The sequence below is a fragment of the Rhincodon typus genome, chromosome 47 (genome assembly GCF_021869965.1).
Source record: "Rhincodon typus isolate 14 chromosome 47, sRhiTyp1.1, whole genome shotgun sequence".
NCBI lineage: Eukaryota > Metazoa > Chordata > Chondrichthyes > Orectolobiformes > Rhincodontidae > Rhincodon > Rhincodon typus.
The window spans coordinates 4982044-4998426 of NC_063378.1; the positions used below are offsets into that span (position 1 = coordinate 4982044).

General features: G+C 46.9%; 1 protein-coding gene across 1 annotated transcript in view; it reads right to left on the bottom strand.

Annotated features, from left to right (window-relative positions):
* Positions 1-16383, bottom strand: part of LOC125487970 (hormone-sensitive lipase-like) — a 42693-nt gene that overhangs the window by 19825 nt on the left and 6485 nt on the right. The window contains exon 2 of the mRNA XM_048620696.1: positions 6134-6672. Within this exon, the coding sequence (XP_048476653.1) occupies positions 6134-6672 (539 nt within the window). The remainder of the gene's footprint in view (positions 1-6133; positions 6673-16383) is intronic.

The window sequence follows — 16383 nt, forward strand, 5'->3', positions numbered from 1 at the left end:
AGTGAAAGAGACAGAGAGACAGTGAAAGAAAGAGAGAGAGACAGTGAGAGAGACAGTGAAAGAGAGAGAGAGACAGTGAAAGAGAGAGAGAGAGACTGAGAGAGAGGGAGAGAGAGAGAGAGAGAAAGCAGCTTCACAGACCCAAAAACAGTCGGAAAGACAGCGAGACTGAGTAAATCTATGAGAGACTCAGGACGTTTTGTAAACTTATGGAGCCAAATAGGATTAGCGATAGTAAGTTTAGTATCAAAGATTATTGTAACTTTTTTCCGAGTAAATTTGGGACTGTTCTGTGTTGGTACCGGCTTGCGGTTGTATTGGTTAGACCGTTTCGCATTATGGGACGCCTGGGCAAATTTGTTCAGAGCATTCTGATCGGAGGGGTCTAACTTGTTTGAGGAGGAACTAGACAACATGAGTGAGTGTGTGTACACACTTTGGAAGTGCAGAGGAGAGGTCTGTTTGTGAGTGAAAGAGGAACAATGAGCTCAGTGAGAGAGAGAGCAACAGCCTGTGCTACACTGAGTTCCTGCCTGTGTGTTGGCAGGACATTTGTGTACCTGTGACTTTCTCTCTGCCCACAGGGTCAGGTCCAGTAATCCTTGTCCTCACTGTGACTGTTCTGCCTGCCTGGGCTCACATTCTCAGCTCAGTTCAACTCTCCTGCTTTCTCAGTGGCGTCAGTGAAGAGAGAGAGAGAGGGGGGCAGTGTCTGGACTGGAGGGCACACAAGACAGCAGCACACGACACACACTAAGCTCTTAACCCCCTTACATTCTCTAATCCTTTAATACATCTCTGCGTTATTACAGTGTGGCCGGGGAGTCCCCTCTCTCTCTCCTGGCTCATGCGCAGTGCAGAGTGAGCCAGGATGCAGCCAAACGGTGACGGGGTGGGGGGTTGGGGGTTGGGGGTTGGGGGTTGGGGGTTGGGGGTTGGGGGTCAGGGGTAGGGGTGGGGGTGGGGGTGGTGGGGTCGGGTAATTGACTTGCCCGACATGCGTGGATGTGCTAATGAGGAAGGAGAAGCGGAGGAAAATCTCCTCCTGTGGCAGAGTCATAGCCTTGCAGGTGAATATGTGCAGGGGCTCTGTGTAGACGGGATGAGGAGGTGGGGGCGGCGGTGGTGTGTTTCCCTCTGAAGCCTGGGGAGAGACAATATAAATTGAACAGGATGCAGGAACAGACATATTAACAATGAATGAGAAGAAGTTGGCCATTCAGCCCGTCAAGCCTGCTCCTCAATTTAATATAATCACCGCTGACCTGAATGTGGCCTCTATTCTACGTTCCTGTCTATCCTCGACTGATTCCATTGTTAGTCATGAATCTAACAAACTCAGCCTAAAGGCATACAACAGCCCCACATCTACCACTCACTGATAGCATCCTTGCTGCACGCACCCTGTCAATTACCCTCAAGATCCAACATGTCTCAATAGGATCACCTCTCATGCTTCTAAGTGCTAATGGATACAGATCCAGCCTGTCCAACCTTTCCTATAAGGTAATACCCCTCATTTCAGGGAACGCAGTGATCCTTTTTTGAATTGCTTCTCATCCTTTCTAAAATGAGGAGACCAAAACCATACACAGTACTCCAGTAGGGGTCTCAGCTATGCTGTAAACACTACTCCTTTTATATAGCACTCCTCTCACAATAAACAATCCACCGGTCGATCTAATCACTTGCTGCATCTGTGTAACCCTTTGTAAACCGCGTACACTCGGATCTCTCTATACCTCAGAGTTCTGTAACCTCATTCCATTTCAAAAATATGCTGCTTTTTAAAAAAAATTTTTCCTGCAATGTGGACAAATTCACGTTTTCCCACATCATACCTTCTGTCAAATTTTTGACCCCTCACTCAACCTTGCTATCTCCCTTTGCAGGCTCCTCGTGGCCTCTTCACAACTTACCTTCATGACTAATGTTTATGTCATCAACAAATTTAGCAACCAACTAACATGAAGAATGCTGGAGAAACTCAGCAGGTCAGGCAGCATCTGTGGAGAGAGAAACAGCTCCAAAGAAGGGTCACTCGTTTCTCCAGCAATCTGCGCTTGTTTCAGATTTCCAGCATTTACAATATTTTGATTTTAATTTATCGAGTGCACCTTCAGTTTACTTATCAAGTCCTTTATGTAAATTGCAAATAGTTAAGGCTCTGAATCTGATCCATTTGGCCTGCCAATGGGTTGCATCTTGCCAAAGATGAGTCATCTACACCTACTTCGTTTCCTGCTAGCTAACCAATGCTCTATTTACACTAACCTGTTTCTCCCATTATACCATGTATAAATTTTGAATTAGCACGTTGACTTCTGTAAATCCAAGTACTCCACATTTAGAGATTCCCTTTGATCCAAGTTGCTTGACACTTCCTCAAATAATGCCAACAAATTCACAAACACCATTTTCCTTTCACAAGACCAGGTTGACTCTGCCCGGCTGCATTGGGATTCTCTTCAGCGCCCTCTACTTCCAGCTTAATAATCGATTCCAGCACTTTCCTGACAACAGATGTCCAGGGGAGGCAATGGCCTAGTGGTATTATTGCTAGACTATTAATCCAGAAACTCAGCTAATGTTCTGGTGACCTGGGTTCATAATCCCACCACGGCAGATGCTGGGATTTGAATTCAATAAAGAATCTGGAATTAAGTGTCTCGTGGTGACAGTGAAACCATTGTTCGTTGGTGAATTAGATGGGTTTTTCTGACAATGTCTTTTAGGGAGCATTATCTGCCATCCTTACCTGGTTTGGCCTACGTGTGACTCCAGACCCACGGCAATGTGGTCAACTCTTAACTACACTCTGGGCAATTAGGGATGGGCAATAAATTCTGGACTAGGCAGAGATGCCCACATTCTGTGAGTGAATTAAAAAAAAGCTAACCAGCCTATGGTTTGCTGCTTCTTCCTCATTTGCTGCTTTTCCGTCTGATGGGACCTCCCTGGAAACCAGGAAATTTTGGAAAATTAAAACTGGTGCATCTGGCAATTCATTCTTTTAAGACTCCAGGAGGAAGTCCGTGAGGACCTGGGGATTTGTTTGCCTCCAGTTTCAATAATTTTCTCAATCCCCTTCGGCTGATAAATGTTTATTGTTAAGTTGCTCCCTCATTTCTCCTCTTACAATTATTTCTAGGAAGTTATTCTGCAGTGAAGACAGATGTAAAATATTAGCTTAATTCATTTACCATTTCCTTATTTTCCAGTATTAGTTTTTCAGGCAACTTACGCGTAGTTTCAGTTACTCCTGTCCTTTTTAAACATCTGTGGAAACTCTTACTATGCTGTTTTATATTTAGATCATAGAATCCCTACAGTGTGGAAACAGGCCCTTCGGCCCAACAAGTCCACACCTACCCTTAGAACATCTCACCCAGACCCATCCCCCTAACCTACACCTCCCTGAACACTGTGGGCAATTTAGCAAAGGCCAATCCACCTAACCTGCACATCTTTGGACTGTAGGAGGAAACCGGAGCACCCGGAGGAAACCCACACAGACACAGGGAGAATGTGCAAACTCCACACTGACAGTCGCCCGAGGGTGGAATCGAACCCGGGTCTCTGGCGCTGTGAGGCAGCAGCGCTAACCACAGAGCCACCGTGCCCGCCCATGCGAGCTTTCCTTCTTATTATAATTTTTCCCTCGTTATGTTCTTTTAGCAGTCATTCTTTGCAATGTTTTTTATTCCGTCCAATCTTTCGACCTGCCACAAATTTTCATGGAACTTTTACCCTAAACGCCTTTGATGAGGAGGAATTGTTTCCGAAATCAGCTAACAAACCAAGTGGAATCCTGATCTTTATGAATGGAGGAAAGAGTACAAAAGCCAGAAGGTTAAGCTAAATCTTGATGAAACATTGCTTCAGCCCCAGCAGGAGTACCGTGTCTAATCGAGGCACCATGATTCACCAACGGACAATGGTTTCACGGTCATCATGAGACACTCAATTCCAGATTCTTTACTGAATTGAAATCCCAGCATCTGCCTTGGTGGGATTTGAACCCAGGTCACCAGAACTTTAGCTGAGTTTCTGGATTAATAGTCTAGCAATAATACCACTAGGCCATTGCCTCCCCTAGACACATGGTGCAGGTAAGATGACAGAGGCAGGGATAAGAGACAACAGTAACGGCAGTGGGGTATACTGGAGAGGCTGGGATTTGTTCTCTGTAGGGTACAGAAGTTTAAAAGGGAATCTGATACAGGTGCTTGACATCACAGAAGATTACACCAGAGCACTACACCAGTGTCTACAGGATCAAAAAGCATTCACTGCAGATTTAAGGTGATCGAAAGGAAGAAAAACTTTTTGACACAACAAATAGTTTGGATTAGGTTTGGATGGGGTGATGACCACACAGCAAACTTCAAAAGAATAACTGATTGAAAGCACGAAGGACAAAAATCCGCAGAAATACGATGGAATGAGAGCGGTGGGTGCAATTAACTGGATTATCCTGCAAAAGATATAATATACTGGATGGACTGAATGGCCCTCTTTAGTGCTGTACTATCATGTAGTTCTAGGATTTGGATGCCTGAGACCAGGAATCAAGGGTCATTACCCTGGTGTAGACCACTCACTACAGAGTACCTGACCCCGGGCTGACAACAACACCCAGTCAAGTCAGGGGAAGGCACCTCCTATGGGTGGAGGGGTATATGACCAGCCCAAGACACAGCGGCCAGTCACTGGGAATGAAACTACCAAGTCTAATCCAAACAGACCTGGTCAGAATGAGGTGCACCCGCCCAGCAGAGGTACACAGCCCCCTAGACTAGGGATTGCAATCGTGAACGCAGCCTCTCTCAACTTTCCCCAGAGCAATGAAATTCTCAACTGTACAGTCCAGGAGCTGAACGGCACAGGAAGAGGAGGAGGCCATTCAACCCAACATGTTGGTACTGGCTGGTCGGAGGAGCTGTTGTGTTTGCTCCCACACCCCTCCTAGCTCACCTAGCGTTGCACACAAGTTTAACAAAACCTCCTTGGCTCTTGTACTCTTGATAATGACAAGGACACAGTACGCAGAGTTCACTTGGGAATGGAAAATAAGGCTCGATTGAGGCTTTTGGACTGTCCTGAACAAAGATGGTGCAGGAAATCTCACAAGGGTGTCCGTTGTTTGCCTCAGGGATCTGGTTCCCCATTCCAGGCCATCTGGGGCTTGGAGGTACCACTAACCCTGGGATGGGTAAGGGGGAAATCCCACAAACACTATTCCACAGCCTCGCCCCTCCCCATCTCTGTAATTTCCTACAGCCCCGCGAGGAACCAATTTAAACTGTCCCAAGGCAATTCATGGAAGTGATGGTGCAACGAAAAGTGGACCTCCTACAGCATAAGCAGTGATGGAGAGGGGAATTCTAAAGGTCATCTTAAAAGGAGAAAGAGGAGTGGAAAGGTTGAGGTGGGCAATTGCAGAGCTCAAGACCCACGGCAGTGAAGACATGCCCGCCAACAGTACATTGAAGGAAATTCAGGACAATTTCTGTCTAATGAATGCTCCAGTGAATGGCCTTAAGATGCACAGATCTGAGGGTTATAGAATCTGGAGGAGGTTACAGAGATAGGGAGGGGTGTAGGGGCTGGAGGAGGTTGCAGAGATAGGGAGGGGGTGTAGGGGCTGGAGGAGGTTGCAGAGATAGGGAGGGATGAAGGAGCTGGAGGAGATTACAGAGATAGGAAGGGGGTGTAGGGGCTAGAGGAGGTTACAGCGATAGGGAAGGGGTGTAGGGGCTGGAGGATTTACAGAGATAGGGACGGGGTGTTCAGGCTGGAGGAGGTTACAGAGATAGGGAGGGGTGTAGGGGCTGGAGAAGTTGACAGAGATGGGGAGGGGTGTAGGGGATGGAGGGGATGGAGGAGGTTACAGAGATAGGGAGGGGATGGAGGGGGTTGCAGAGATAGGGAGGGGGTGTAGGGGATGGAGAAGTTGACAGAGATGGGGTGGTGTAGGGGCTGGTGGGGGTTACAGAGATAGGGAGGGGGTGTAGGGGATGGAGGGGGTGACAGAGATAGGAAGGGGGTGTAGGGGATGGAGGTGGTGACAGAGATAGGGAGGGTAAGAGGCCATGGATGTGTGTTAATGAGAAGGTTGGACTGCACTGACCTGGAAGCCCAGGCAGCGTCCATAGAAGCAGCCCTTGTGCATGGAGTTGGACTCAAGCAGGAAATCCTCTGAGAGTCCCTTCTCCTCACCAAAGAACAGGTCGCCGTGCTTGTTGGCAGTCAGCAGCCTCTGGGCAAAGTAGACGAGGGCACGGAGCTGGCAGAGGGCAGAGCAGTATGCCTCGATCTCCATGCAGTTGTGGTTGGTCCTGAAGAAGATGCTGCGGCGGTTGCCAGTGATGTAGCGAGATTTGTGGATGATGTGCAGGATGCAGGAGCGCACCACCTTGATGAGGCTACGGTAGCCATTGGCTGGAGTCTGCTCATCAAAGTCGAAGATGGGGAAGATCCGGGTGAAGTTCTGCACCAGCGGCTGGAGGTGGCGGCCGTGCTCCTGAATCTGGGAGAAGGCTGTGACAAACCGCCGGCCGGTCTCCGAGGAGTTCTGCCGAAAGAAGCGGATGTTGTCCTCGGTGACTGAGTGCAGGAGGAGGAACATGGTCCTTACGTCCGTGGACGGAGCGGACGCTGCGGCTGTTGCTGTTGGAGAGGAAAAGGAGAGCACGGTGATTACAAATCCACTGTCCCAACCAAGTCTGTCACACACGGCCAAGAGAACGCCATCCTGACCCCTTCAGACTGTCATATAGGGATAGGAGGAGGCCATTCAGCCCCCTAGAGACTTATTTTCTTCTTTATTCATTAATGGGATGAGGGCGTCGCTGGCTAGGCAGCATTTATTGCCCATCCCTAATTGCCCAGAGGGCAGTTGAGAGTCAACCACATTGCTGTGGGTCTGGAGTCACATGTAGGCCAGGCCAGGTAAGGATGGCAGTTTCCTTCCCTTAAGGACATTAGTGAACCAGATGGGTTTTTCCAACAATCAGCAATGGATTCACGGTCATCATTAGACTCTTAATTCCAGACGTTTATTGAATTCAAATTCCACCATGTGCCGTGGTGGGATTTGAACTCAGGCCCCAAAACATTATCTGGGTCTCTGTATTAACAGTCCAGCAATAATACCACTGGGCCATCACCTCCCCTTATTCAGCACAGGGACTGCAAAAGGCCACTCAGCCCCCTAGAGACTGTCACACAGGAACAGGAGGAATCATTCAGCCCCTCAAGCCTGTGAAATAGAAATGGGAGGAGTTTCATTCTACCCTTGTTAAACAGGAACAGGAGGGGGCCCGTTGTCCTGTTTCTTGGAACAAGAGATGGCCATTCAGATGTTCAAGACTGTTCTGCCATTTGGTCAGGTCCTGGCTGATTTGCATCTTAAATCCTCTTCCCTATTCTAGCTCAATCAACCTTTTAGAGCTAACACTAATCTACGAAACCAGCCTCAAGAGACCTTCAGAAAGGGGCAGAATTATGTGAATAAGGGCAGTCCTGTGTAAAACAACATCATCATCAATTTTCCTCCCACATCACTGAGTTTTGAACAAATGAGGAAAGCTGCAGTGCCTCAACAATGACTCCAGGACATTGCAAAGGGGTTTCAACTGATTGAATACATGTGAAGTGTACTTATCGTTGTAACCCAGAAATTGTTTCACAGTCACTGGATCAAAATCCTGGAACTCCCTGCTAACAGCGCTCCTGGAGAAATTTCTCCATTCATGAAAATACAAGATTGGCCTTACTGCTGCCCTGATATAATACAAAGCTGCACCTTGGATTTCAGATCTTAGCCAGTGCCCCTCAAGAAGTATGAACTGGACTCGAAGAAAGAACTTACCAGCAATCCAGGGACAGAGGGATGGGGTGAGCCCTGGTGCCGTACGTAGCACTTTGAACTATGCAATAGGCTCGCATCCCACTCCAGAGAACAGACAGCAAGATCACCAAGACTCACACCAGCAGAGGTGTGCCAAACCGAACGTGGGGCCAGAGCTAAGGATGTGCCACACTGTGGGAGAGATCAGGGCAGGGGAGGGGAGTACTGAAGGAGTGCAGCACAGTGGAATGTGTCAGGGCTAAGGGAACCCCTTTCTGAGAGAGTTCTGTACTGAAAGAGTGCTGCCAAATGGGAGAGGTCAGGACTGTGGGAAGGCCACGATGAGGAGGTGCTGTACTGTTGTAGGCGTCGTCTGTCAGACCAGACAGTAAGACAAGCCCCCTCTGTATCCTCAAGTGGGTGTTAAAAATGTCATGGTGCTAACTGGCAGAAGAACAGGGAAGATTTCCCTGGAGTTCTGAGGCCAATATTTACCTCCGAACCAAAATCACGAAAACATATTCTCTTCTTATAATCACCTTGATGTTTGTGGGAACTGGTTGTGCTCAAAGTGGTTGTTGTATTCCCTATATTACTGCAGAAACAGTATTTCAGGAAGCGCTTGATTGGCTGTACAGCATTACCTCAGATTATAGGGCAAAAGAGCATGCTCTTTGAAGTGTACAACGTAAGAATCAAGGTCGATTTACTGCCTCCTTTCATGTCCTAACATATTTGTTTCTTAAAGACTTGTTATGATTGTAATTGGCTCACTTGCAACATCACTATTTTTGAGCAGTGCATTCAGTAATTAAGGTTCTGGCTGAATAATTATTTTCATTTATGGCTATCCCAAGGGAGTTGTTGAACCAATAATGAGGGAGCTTGAGACCAACTGTACCTACTTACTGTGAATTAAACGGTGTCGCTAAATACAGACTGGGAATAGAAATGTAGAAAACAGGAACAGGAGTCGGTCATTCGGCCCTTCGAGCCTGCTCCACCACTTAATATGATCATGGCTAATCATCCAACTCTGTACTCTGCTCTCATAGTCATCCCTTTAGCCCTAAGAACTATATCCAACTCCTTCTTGAAAGTATTCAATGTTTTGGCCTCAAACAATTTCTGTGGCAGAGAATTCCACAAGCTCCCCATTCTCTGGGTGAAGACATTTCTCCTCATCTCAGTTCTACATGGCCTACCCCTTATTCTTAGACAGTGACTCCTAGTTCTGGACTCCAGGAACATCCTTCCTGTGTTTACCATTTCTTGTCCTGTTCGAATTTCATACATTTTCAGATCCCCTTCATTCTTCTCAACTCCAGTGAATATAGGTCTCATTGATCCAGTCTCTCTTCATATGTCAGTCCTACCATCCCAGGAATCAGTTTGGTAAACCTTCCCTGTACTTCCCCCATTGCCGGAACATCCTTCCTCAGATTAAGGGGGCCAAAACTGCATATAGTACCCCAGGTGTGGTCTCACCAAGGCCCTATCCAATTACAGCAAGACGTGTCTGTTCGTGTACTCAAATCCTTTCACTATGAAGGCCAACATACCCTTTGCCTCGTCGCACCTCCCCCTTTCCTGATCTATCACCATTCAGATAATAATCTGCCTTCCTGTGTTTTTCTCCCAAAGTGGAAAAGCTTGCATTTATCCACATCTGACATGCATTTGCCCACCCATTCAACTCATCCAAATCACACTGCAGCATCTCTGCATCTTCCTCACAGTTCACCCTCCTACTCAACTTTGTATCATGACTCCTCAGATATTGAAGCAGTCCATGTCCAAATGCAGCAAGACCTGAACAATATCCAGGCTTGGGGCTGACAAGTGGCAAGTGACATTCACGCCACACAAATGCCAGGCAATGACTATCTCCAACAAGAGAATATGTGCCCCTTGATGTTCAATGGCATTACCATCACTGAATCCCCCACTAGCAACGATGACCAGAAACTGACTTGGAATAGCCGTATAAATAGTTGCTACAAGAGTTGGCCAGAGGCTGGGATTTCAATGGCATGTCACCAAACTCCTGACTCAAACTAGCCCGCTTGATTGGCACCACATCCATTACCATCAACATTCACTCCTTCCACCGCCGACGCTCAGTAGCAGCAGTGCATACTATCGACAAGATGCCCTGCAGCAAGCCACTGAGGCTCTTTCAACAGCACGTTCCAAATCTACCACCTAGAACAACATGGGAAAGCAGATAGACGGGAACACTACCAAGCCACACACCATCCTAACTTGGAACTACATCACGTTTCCTTTATTGTCCTGGGGTGAAAATTCATGAACCCCCCCGCCTCCTCAAAAGCACTGTGGGTCTACTTACAACACTTAGAGAGTGGTGGATCAAGAAGGTAGCTTCCCAAGGGGAATCTTGGGATGGACAATAAACGTGTCCATAACCGGGAATGAATAAAAACTAAATTGAGGAGATGTCAGGACTGGTGAGCAAAACCTTGGTTAAAGAAGAAGATATTAAGAGCATTTCAAAACAGGAGAGAGAGAGAGAGAGGCAGAGATTTAGTAAGGGAATTCCTGAATCTCGGAGGAGGTTCCAGGTATGGGATTTGTGTAGCTGGTGAGGCTAACAGAGTGGGATTTATAAACAAGGATTAAAATCTTAAAACTGATGTGTTCCCAGATGGGGAGTGCAGATGGATAGTGCGGAGGACTTGAGGTGAGTGAAGTTATGGCCAGTAGAGTTTTGCTTGGGCTGAGGCACAGCACTGAACGGGAGCTGAGCCCTGAGAGGAACGGAATTGTCCAGGTCAGTGACAGCCAAGACACACTGGAGACTTTCAGCAGATGGTGCAACTCTATCCATTAAACTGTTTAAACGGGTCCTGTGCAGTTGTGTCGGGGGTGGACGGTATTGTGAAGGTCAAGGAACAGAGGCTACATCATTTGCCTGCCATTGTAGTGTGTTTGTTCACAAAGAGAGGCTCCCAAGACAATGATGAGCTGCCACATCAGTCACAAGCCAGTAAACAAGGAACAAGAGCCGCAACTATACTCGTGACTAATTCATGCCCTGGCTCAGCTCCGTGGGTAGACAAAGACAGCAATAGTGAAAGCAATGCGATAGCTGGTATCAGTCTCCCCACTCGGATTCCTTTCTTCTCTCCTGTAGGCGGTGAAGCAAATTCCAATAGATTGCCTCAGCCTTTTCTGCCTGATTACACATCTGCAAAGCACCTTTGGACCTGTCTCCACGTAGAGGTGGTGTGAAATAATGTAATTTGTCATTCTCCATATCAATCATAGACCTGCAAACTCAACATAACAAACAGGGGCAAGAGGTCATACAGTCCCTTCCCCGCCCCTTGTGCTTCATCTGCCATTCAATAACAAAGTCAGAAATCACATGACACCAGGTTATAGTTCAACAGGTTTATTTGAAAACACAAGCTTTCGGAGCCTCAGTCCTACTTCAGGTGTTAGTCCCTACTCCAAAAGCTTGTGTTTTCAAATAAACCTGTTGGACTATAACCTGGTGTCACGTGATTGGTCCACCCGAGTCCAACACCGGCATCTCCACATCTTTCAATAACAGGCATCAGAGGTTGAATGGTCGACTTTGGCTCATATTTCACATGCTTCTGTCTTTCCTCTGATACAGTGTCAAAGCACTAAACACAGCCCTCCAGCTCAGCTCTCAACAATGCCTCGTACAACTGTACCAAGAATTCTTTACTCATGAACACCTTTGCAATAAAGGCTAACATACCATTTGTCTTTCCAATCATGGATAGAGCAGGGACAGGAATGGTTGTTGCAGGTTCCGGGGTTTAGATGTTTCAGTAAGATCAGGGAAGGTGGTAAAAGAGGGGGAGGTGTGGCATTGTTAGTCAAGGACAGTATTACGGTGGCAGAAAGGACGTTTGATGACAACTCGTCTACTGAGGTAGTATGGGCTGAGGTTAGAACCAGGAAAGGAGAGGTCACCCTGTTGGGAGTTTTCTATAGGCCTCCGAAAAGTTCCAGAGATGTAGAGGAAAAGATTGCAAAGATGATTCTGGATAGGAGCGAAAGTAACAGGGTTGTTGTTATGGGGGACTTTAACTTTCCAAATATTGACTGGAAACGCTATAGTTCGAGTACTTCAGATGGGTCAGTTTTTGTCCAATGTGTGCAGGAGGGTTTCCTGACACAGTATGTAGATAGGCCAACAAGAAGCGAGGCCACATTGGATTTGGTACTGGGTAATGAACCAGGGCAGGTGTTAGATTTGGAGGTAGGAGAGCACTTTGGTGATAGTGACCACAATTCGGTTACGTTTACTTTAGCGATGGAAAGGGATCGGTATATAAAGCAGGGCAAGAGTTATAGCTGGGGGAAAGGCAATTATGAGGCGATGAGGCAAGATTTAGGATGCATAGGATGGAGAAGGAAACTGCAGGGGCTGGGCACAATTGAAATGTGGAGCTTGTTCAAGGAACAGCTACTGCGTGTCCTTGAGAAGTATGTACCTGTCAGGCAGGGAGGAAGTGGTCGAGCGAGGGAACCGTGGTTTACTAAAGAAGTTGAATCTCTTGTCAAGAGGAAGAAGGAGGCTTATGTAGAGATGAGGCGTGAAGGCTCAGTGAGGGCGCTTGAGAGTTACAAGTTAGCCAGGAAGGACCTAAAGAGAGAGCTAAGAAGAGCCAGGAGGGGACATGAGAAGTCTTTAGCAGGTAGGATCAAGGAAAACCCTAAAGCTTTCTATAGGTATGTCAGGAATAAAAGAATGACTACAGTAAGATTGGGGCCGGTCAAGGACAGTAGTGGGAAGTTGTGCGTGGAGTCCGAAGAGATAGGAGAGGTGCTAAATGAATATTTTTCGTCAGTATTCACACAGGAAAAAGACAATGTAGTCGAGGAGAATACTGAGATACAGTCTATTAGACTAGACGGGATTGAGGTTCATAAGGAGGAGGTGTTAGCAATTCTGGAAGGTGTGAAAATAGATAAGTCCCCTGGGCCGGATGGGATTTATCCTAGGATTCTCTGGGAAGCTAGAGAGGAGATTGCAGAGCCTTTGGCTTTGATCTTTATGTCATCATTGTCTTCAGGAATAGTGCCAGAAGACTGGAGACTAGCAAATGTTGTCCCCTTGTTCAAGAAGGGGAGTAGAGACAACCCTGGTAATTATAGACCAGTGAGCCTTACTTCGGTTGTGGGTAAAGTGTTGGAAAGGATTATAAGAGATAGGATTTATAATCATCTAGAAAGGAATAATTTGATTAGGGATAGTCAACACGGTTTTGTGAAGGGTAGGTCTTGCCTCACAAACCTTATTGAGTTCTTCAAGAAGGTGACCAAACAGGTGGATGAGGGTAAAGCGGTTGATGTGGTGTATTTGGATTTCAGTAAAGCGTTTGATAAGGTTCCCTATGGTAGGCTATTGCAGAAAATACGGAGGCATGGGATTGAGGGTGATTTAGCGGTTTGGATCAGAAATTGGCTAGCTGTAAGAAGACAGAGGGTGGTGGTTGATGGGAAATGTTCATCCTGGAGTTCAGTTACTAGTGGTGTACCTCAAGGATCTGTTTTAGGGCCACTGCTGTTTGTCATTTTTATAAATGACCTGGATGAGGGCGTAGAAGGATGGGTTAGTAAATTTGCGGATGACACCAAAGTCGGTGGAGTTGTGGATAGTGCGGAAGGATGTTGCAGATTACAGACGGACATAGATAAGCTGCAGAGCTGGGCTGAGAGGTGGCAAATGGAGTTTTAACGCGGAAAAGTATGAGGTGATTCACTTTGGAAGGAGTAACAGGAATACAGAGTACTGGGCTAATGGTAAGATTCTTGGTAGTGTGGATGAGCAGAAAGATCTCGGTGTCCATGTGCATAGATCACTGAAAGTTGCCACCCAGGTTGATAGCGTTGTTAAGAAGGCGTTCAGTATGTTAGGTTTTATTGGTAGAGGGATTGAGTTTCGGAGCCATGAGGTCATGTTGCAGCTGTACAAAACTCTGGTGCGGCCGCACTTGGAGTATTGCATACAGTTCTGGTCACCGCATTATAGGAAGGATGTGGAAGCATTGGAAAGGGTGCAGAGGAGATTTACCAGGATGTTGCCTGGTATGGAGGGAAGGTCTTATGAGGAAAGGCTGAGGGTTTTCAGGCTGTTTTCGTTAGAGAGAAGAAGGTTAAGAGGTGACTGAATAGAGACATACAAGATGATCAGAGGATTAGATAGGGTGGACAGTGGGAGCCTTTTTCCTCGGATGGTGATGGCTAGCACGAGGGGACATAGCTTTAAGTTGAGGGGTGATAGATATAAGACAGATGTCAGAGGTAGGTTCTTTACTCAGAGAGCAGTAAGGACGTGGAATGCCCTGCCTGCAAAAATAGTAGACTCGCCCACTTTAAGGGCATTTAAATGGTCATCGGATAAACATATGGATGATAATGGAATAGTTTAGGTTAGATGGGCTTCAGATTGGTTTCACAGGTCGGCGCAACATCAAGGGCCGAAGGGCCTGTACTGCGCTGTAATGTTCTATGTTCTATGTTCTAATCACTTGCAGTGAGTGCAACACTTTTGTACGCACATTCACCCAATTCTGTCTGAACAGTGACATTCCGTTGTGCAACCAGAGTGAATCACCTTACACTTCCCTGTTCCATATGCCATCGGGCACTTCCTTGCACTGAACCCAGCCACATGCCCTTTCCATTCTCCACATGTTCTCCTCTCAGCTCATTTCCTCACCTAACTTTGTAGCATCAACAGACTTGAATGGATTACACTCGGTTTCTTTAATCAGGTCCAACTTCTTTAGAAACAAGGAACCTAAGCGGTAACACAGACTCCTTAAAGTGTGGAAGCAGGTTATTGGCCCATCGAGTTTAATTGGAGCTTGTAAACTAACGGGCAGGTGAGATAGAGTGGATAGTGCTCCCCTCAGCAGAGACACTAATGACCTGGGGAGTATGAATTTGAAATCACTTACAGAAAGATGTGGAGAGAGTGGTGGGAGTGAGTTTTTCTTCCCCCCCCAACCACTCAGAGGGTGGTGGGGTGATTTGGGAACTCTGTGCCTGAAAGGTAGACGCTGTAGCCCTGATCACACGTTAAAAAAAACACACTTGGTCATTTGCTCAAAGTGTTTTAATCCACAGAGCAATGAGCCAAGAGCTGCAGAGTGGAATTAGGTGTGTTTGGTCCACTGCAGAGATTCCGTGTGCGGTGTTCACAATCTCAAAGTGAACTCAGAGAGCTTAAGTGAAAGGGAGATTGAGGTCTACAGTATTGATAAAAAAAAAGGCAGGGGGGAGGGCAGCACAGTGGCTCAGTGGTTAGCACTGCTAACTCACAGTGCCAGAGATCCGGGTTCAATTCGAGCCTTGGGTGACTGTCTGTGCGGGGTTTGCACATTCTCCCCGTGGCTGTGCGGGGCTTGCACATTCTCTCCGTGTCTGTGCAGGGTTTGCACATTCTCCCCGTGTCTGTGCGTGGGTTTCCTTGCACATTCCAAAGATGTGCAGGTTAGGTGGATTGGCCATGCTAAATTGCCCATAGTGTCCAGGAATGTGCAGGCTAGGTGGGTTAGCCAAGGATAGGGTGGGTCTGGGCGGGATGCTCTTCGGAAGTTGGTGTGGACTTGATGGGCTGAATGGCCTGCTTCCACACCATACAGATTCTATAATGTCTAAGGTTTTGGAGTAGATTTGTAGCTCGGGTTGTGGGTGTTGAGGTTGGTTGGCTGGCCAAGCTGGTTCTTTTTTCAGCAGACGTTTCGTTACTGTGCTCGGTAGCACGATAACGAAACGTCTGCGGAACAACAAACCAGCTCGGCGAGCCAACCAACCTCAAGGTTCTATAATGATCCAATGAACGGTTTGCAAAAGCACAGAAGGCTGAATGGACTCTTGCTGTGCAAACAATTTCTAATATTTGGCCAGTGAGCAGCCACGTCTCTGACAATGACATTAAATCAAACTCATTCATCTTGGTTTGTGCAATCGATTTGTCCACCCTGTTAGAAACGCTTTGTGCATTCTGATAAAACGTCTATAAATTTTAAACTTCTGACAATCTTTCCCTGTTTAGCATTCTTCACCCTCCCCTGCCACACACTTGTTTTATTTTTTGAGCAGATTGCTATGTAACTCAATGTCCTTGACTTTTCTTTTTTGACTTATAAACTTTCCCCCCTCACCTGAATTGTTTGTGACATTTTACTTTACAGCTCTACCGACAGACCAATGGGGATAGCGGGACAGTGGGATTAGTTTGGGAATTATACACAGCAGTTGGAATTACTTTGGGAATTATGGAGGGCCACAAGGGGAGCAAGGTAGTGGGATTGATTGGTAATTTATATGGGGCTAAGGGGAGAAAGTGGGACAGTAGAATTATTTTATGACTGAAACAGAGCGGGGGAGACAGCAGGGCAGTGGGATTAGTTTGGGGACTGATACAGAGCTAAGGGGAATCAGTGGGGCAATGGAATTAGTTTGGGAATTGATGCAGGGCTACGGGGAGACAGCGGGGCAATGGAATTAGTTTG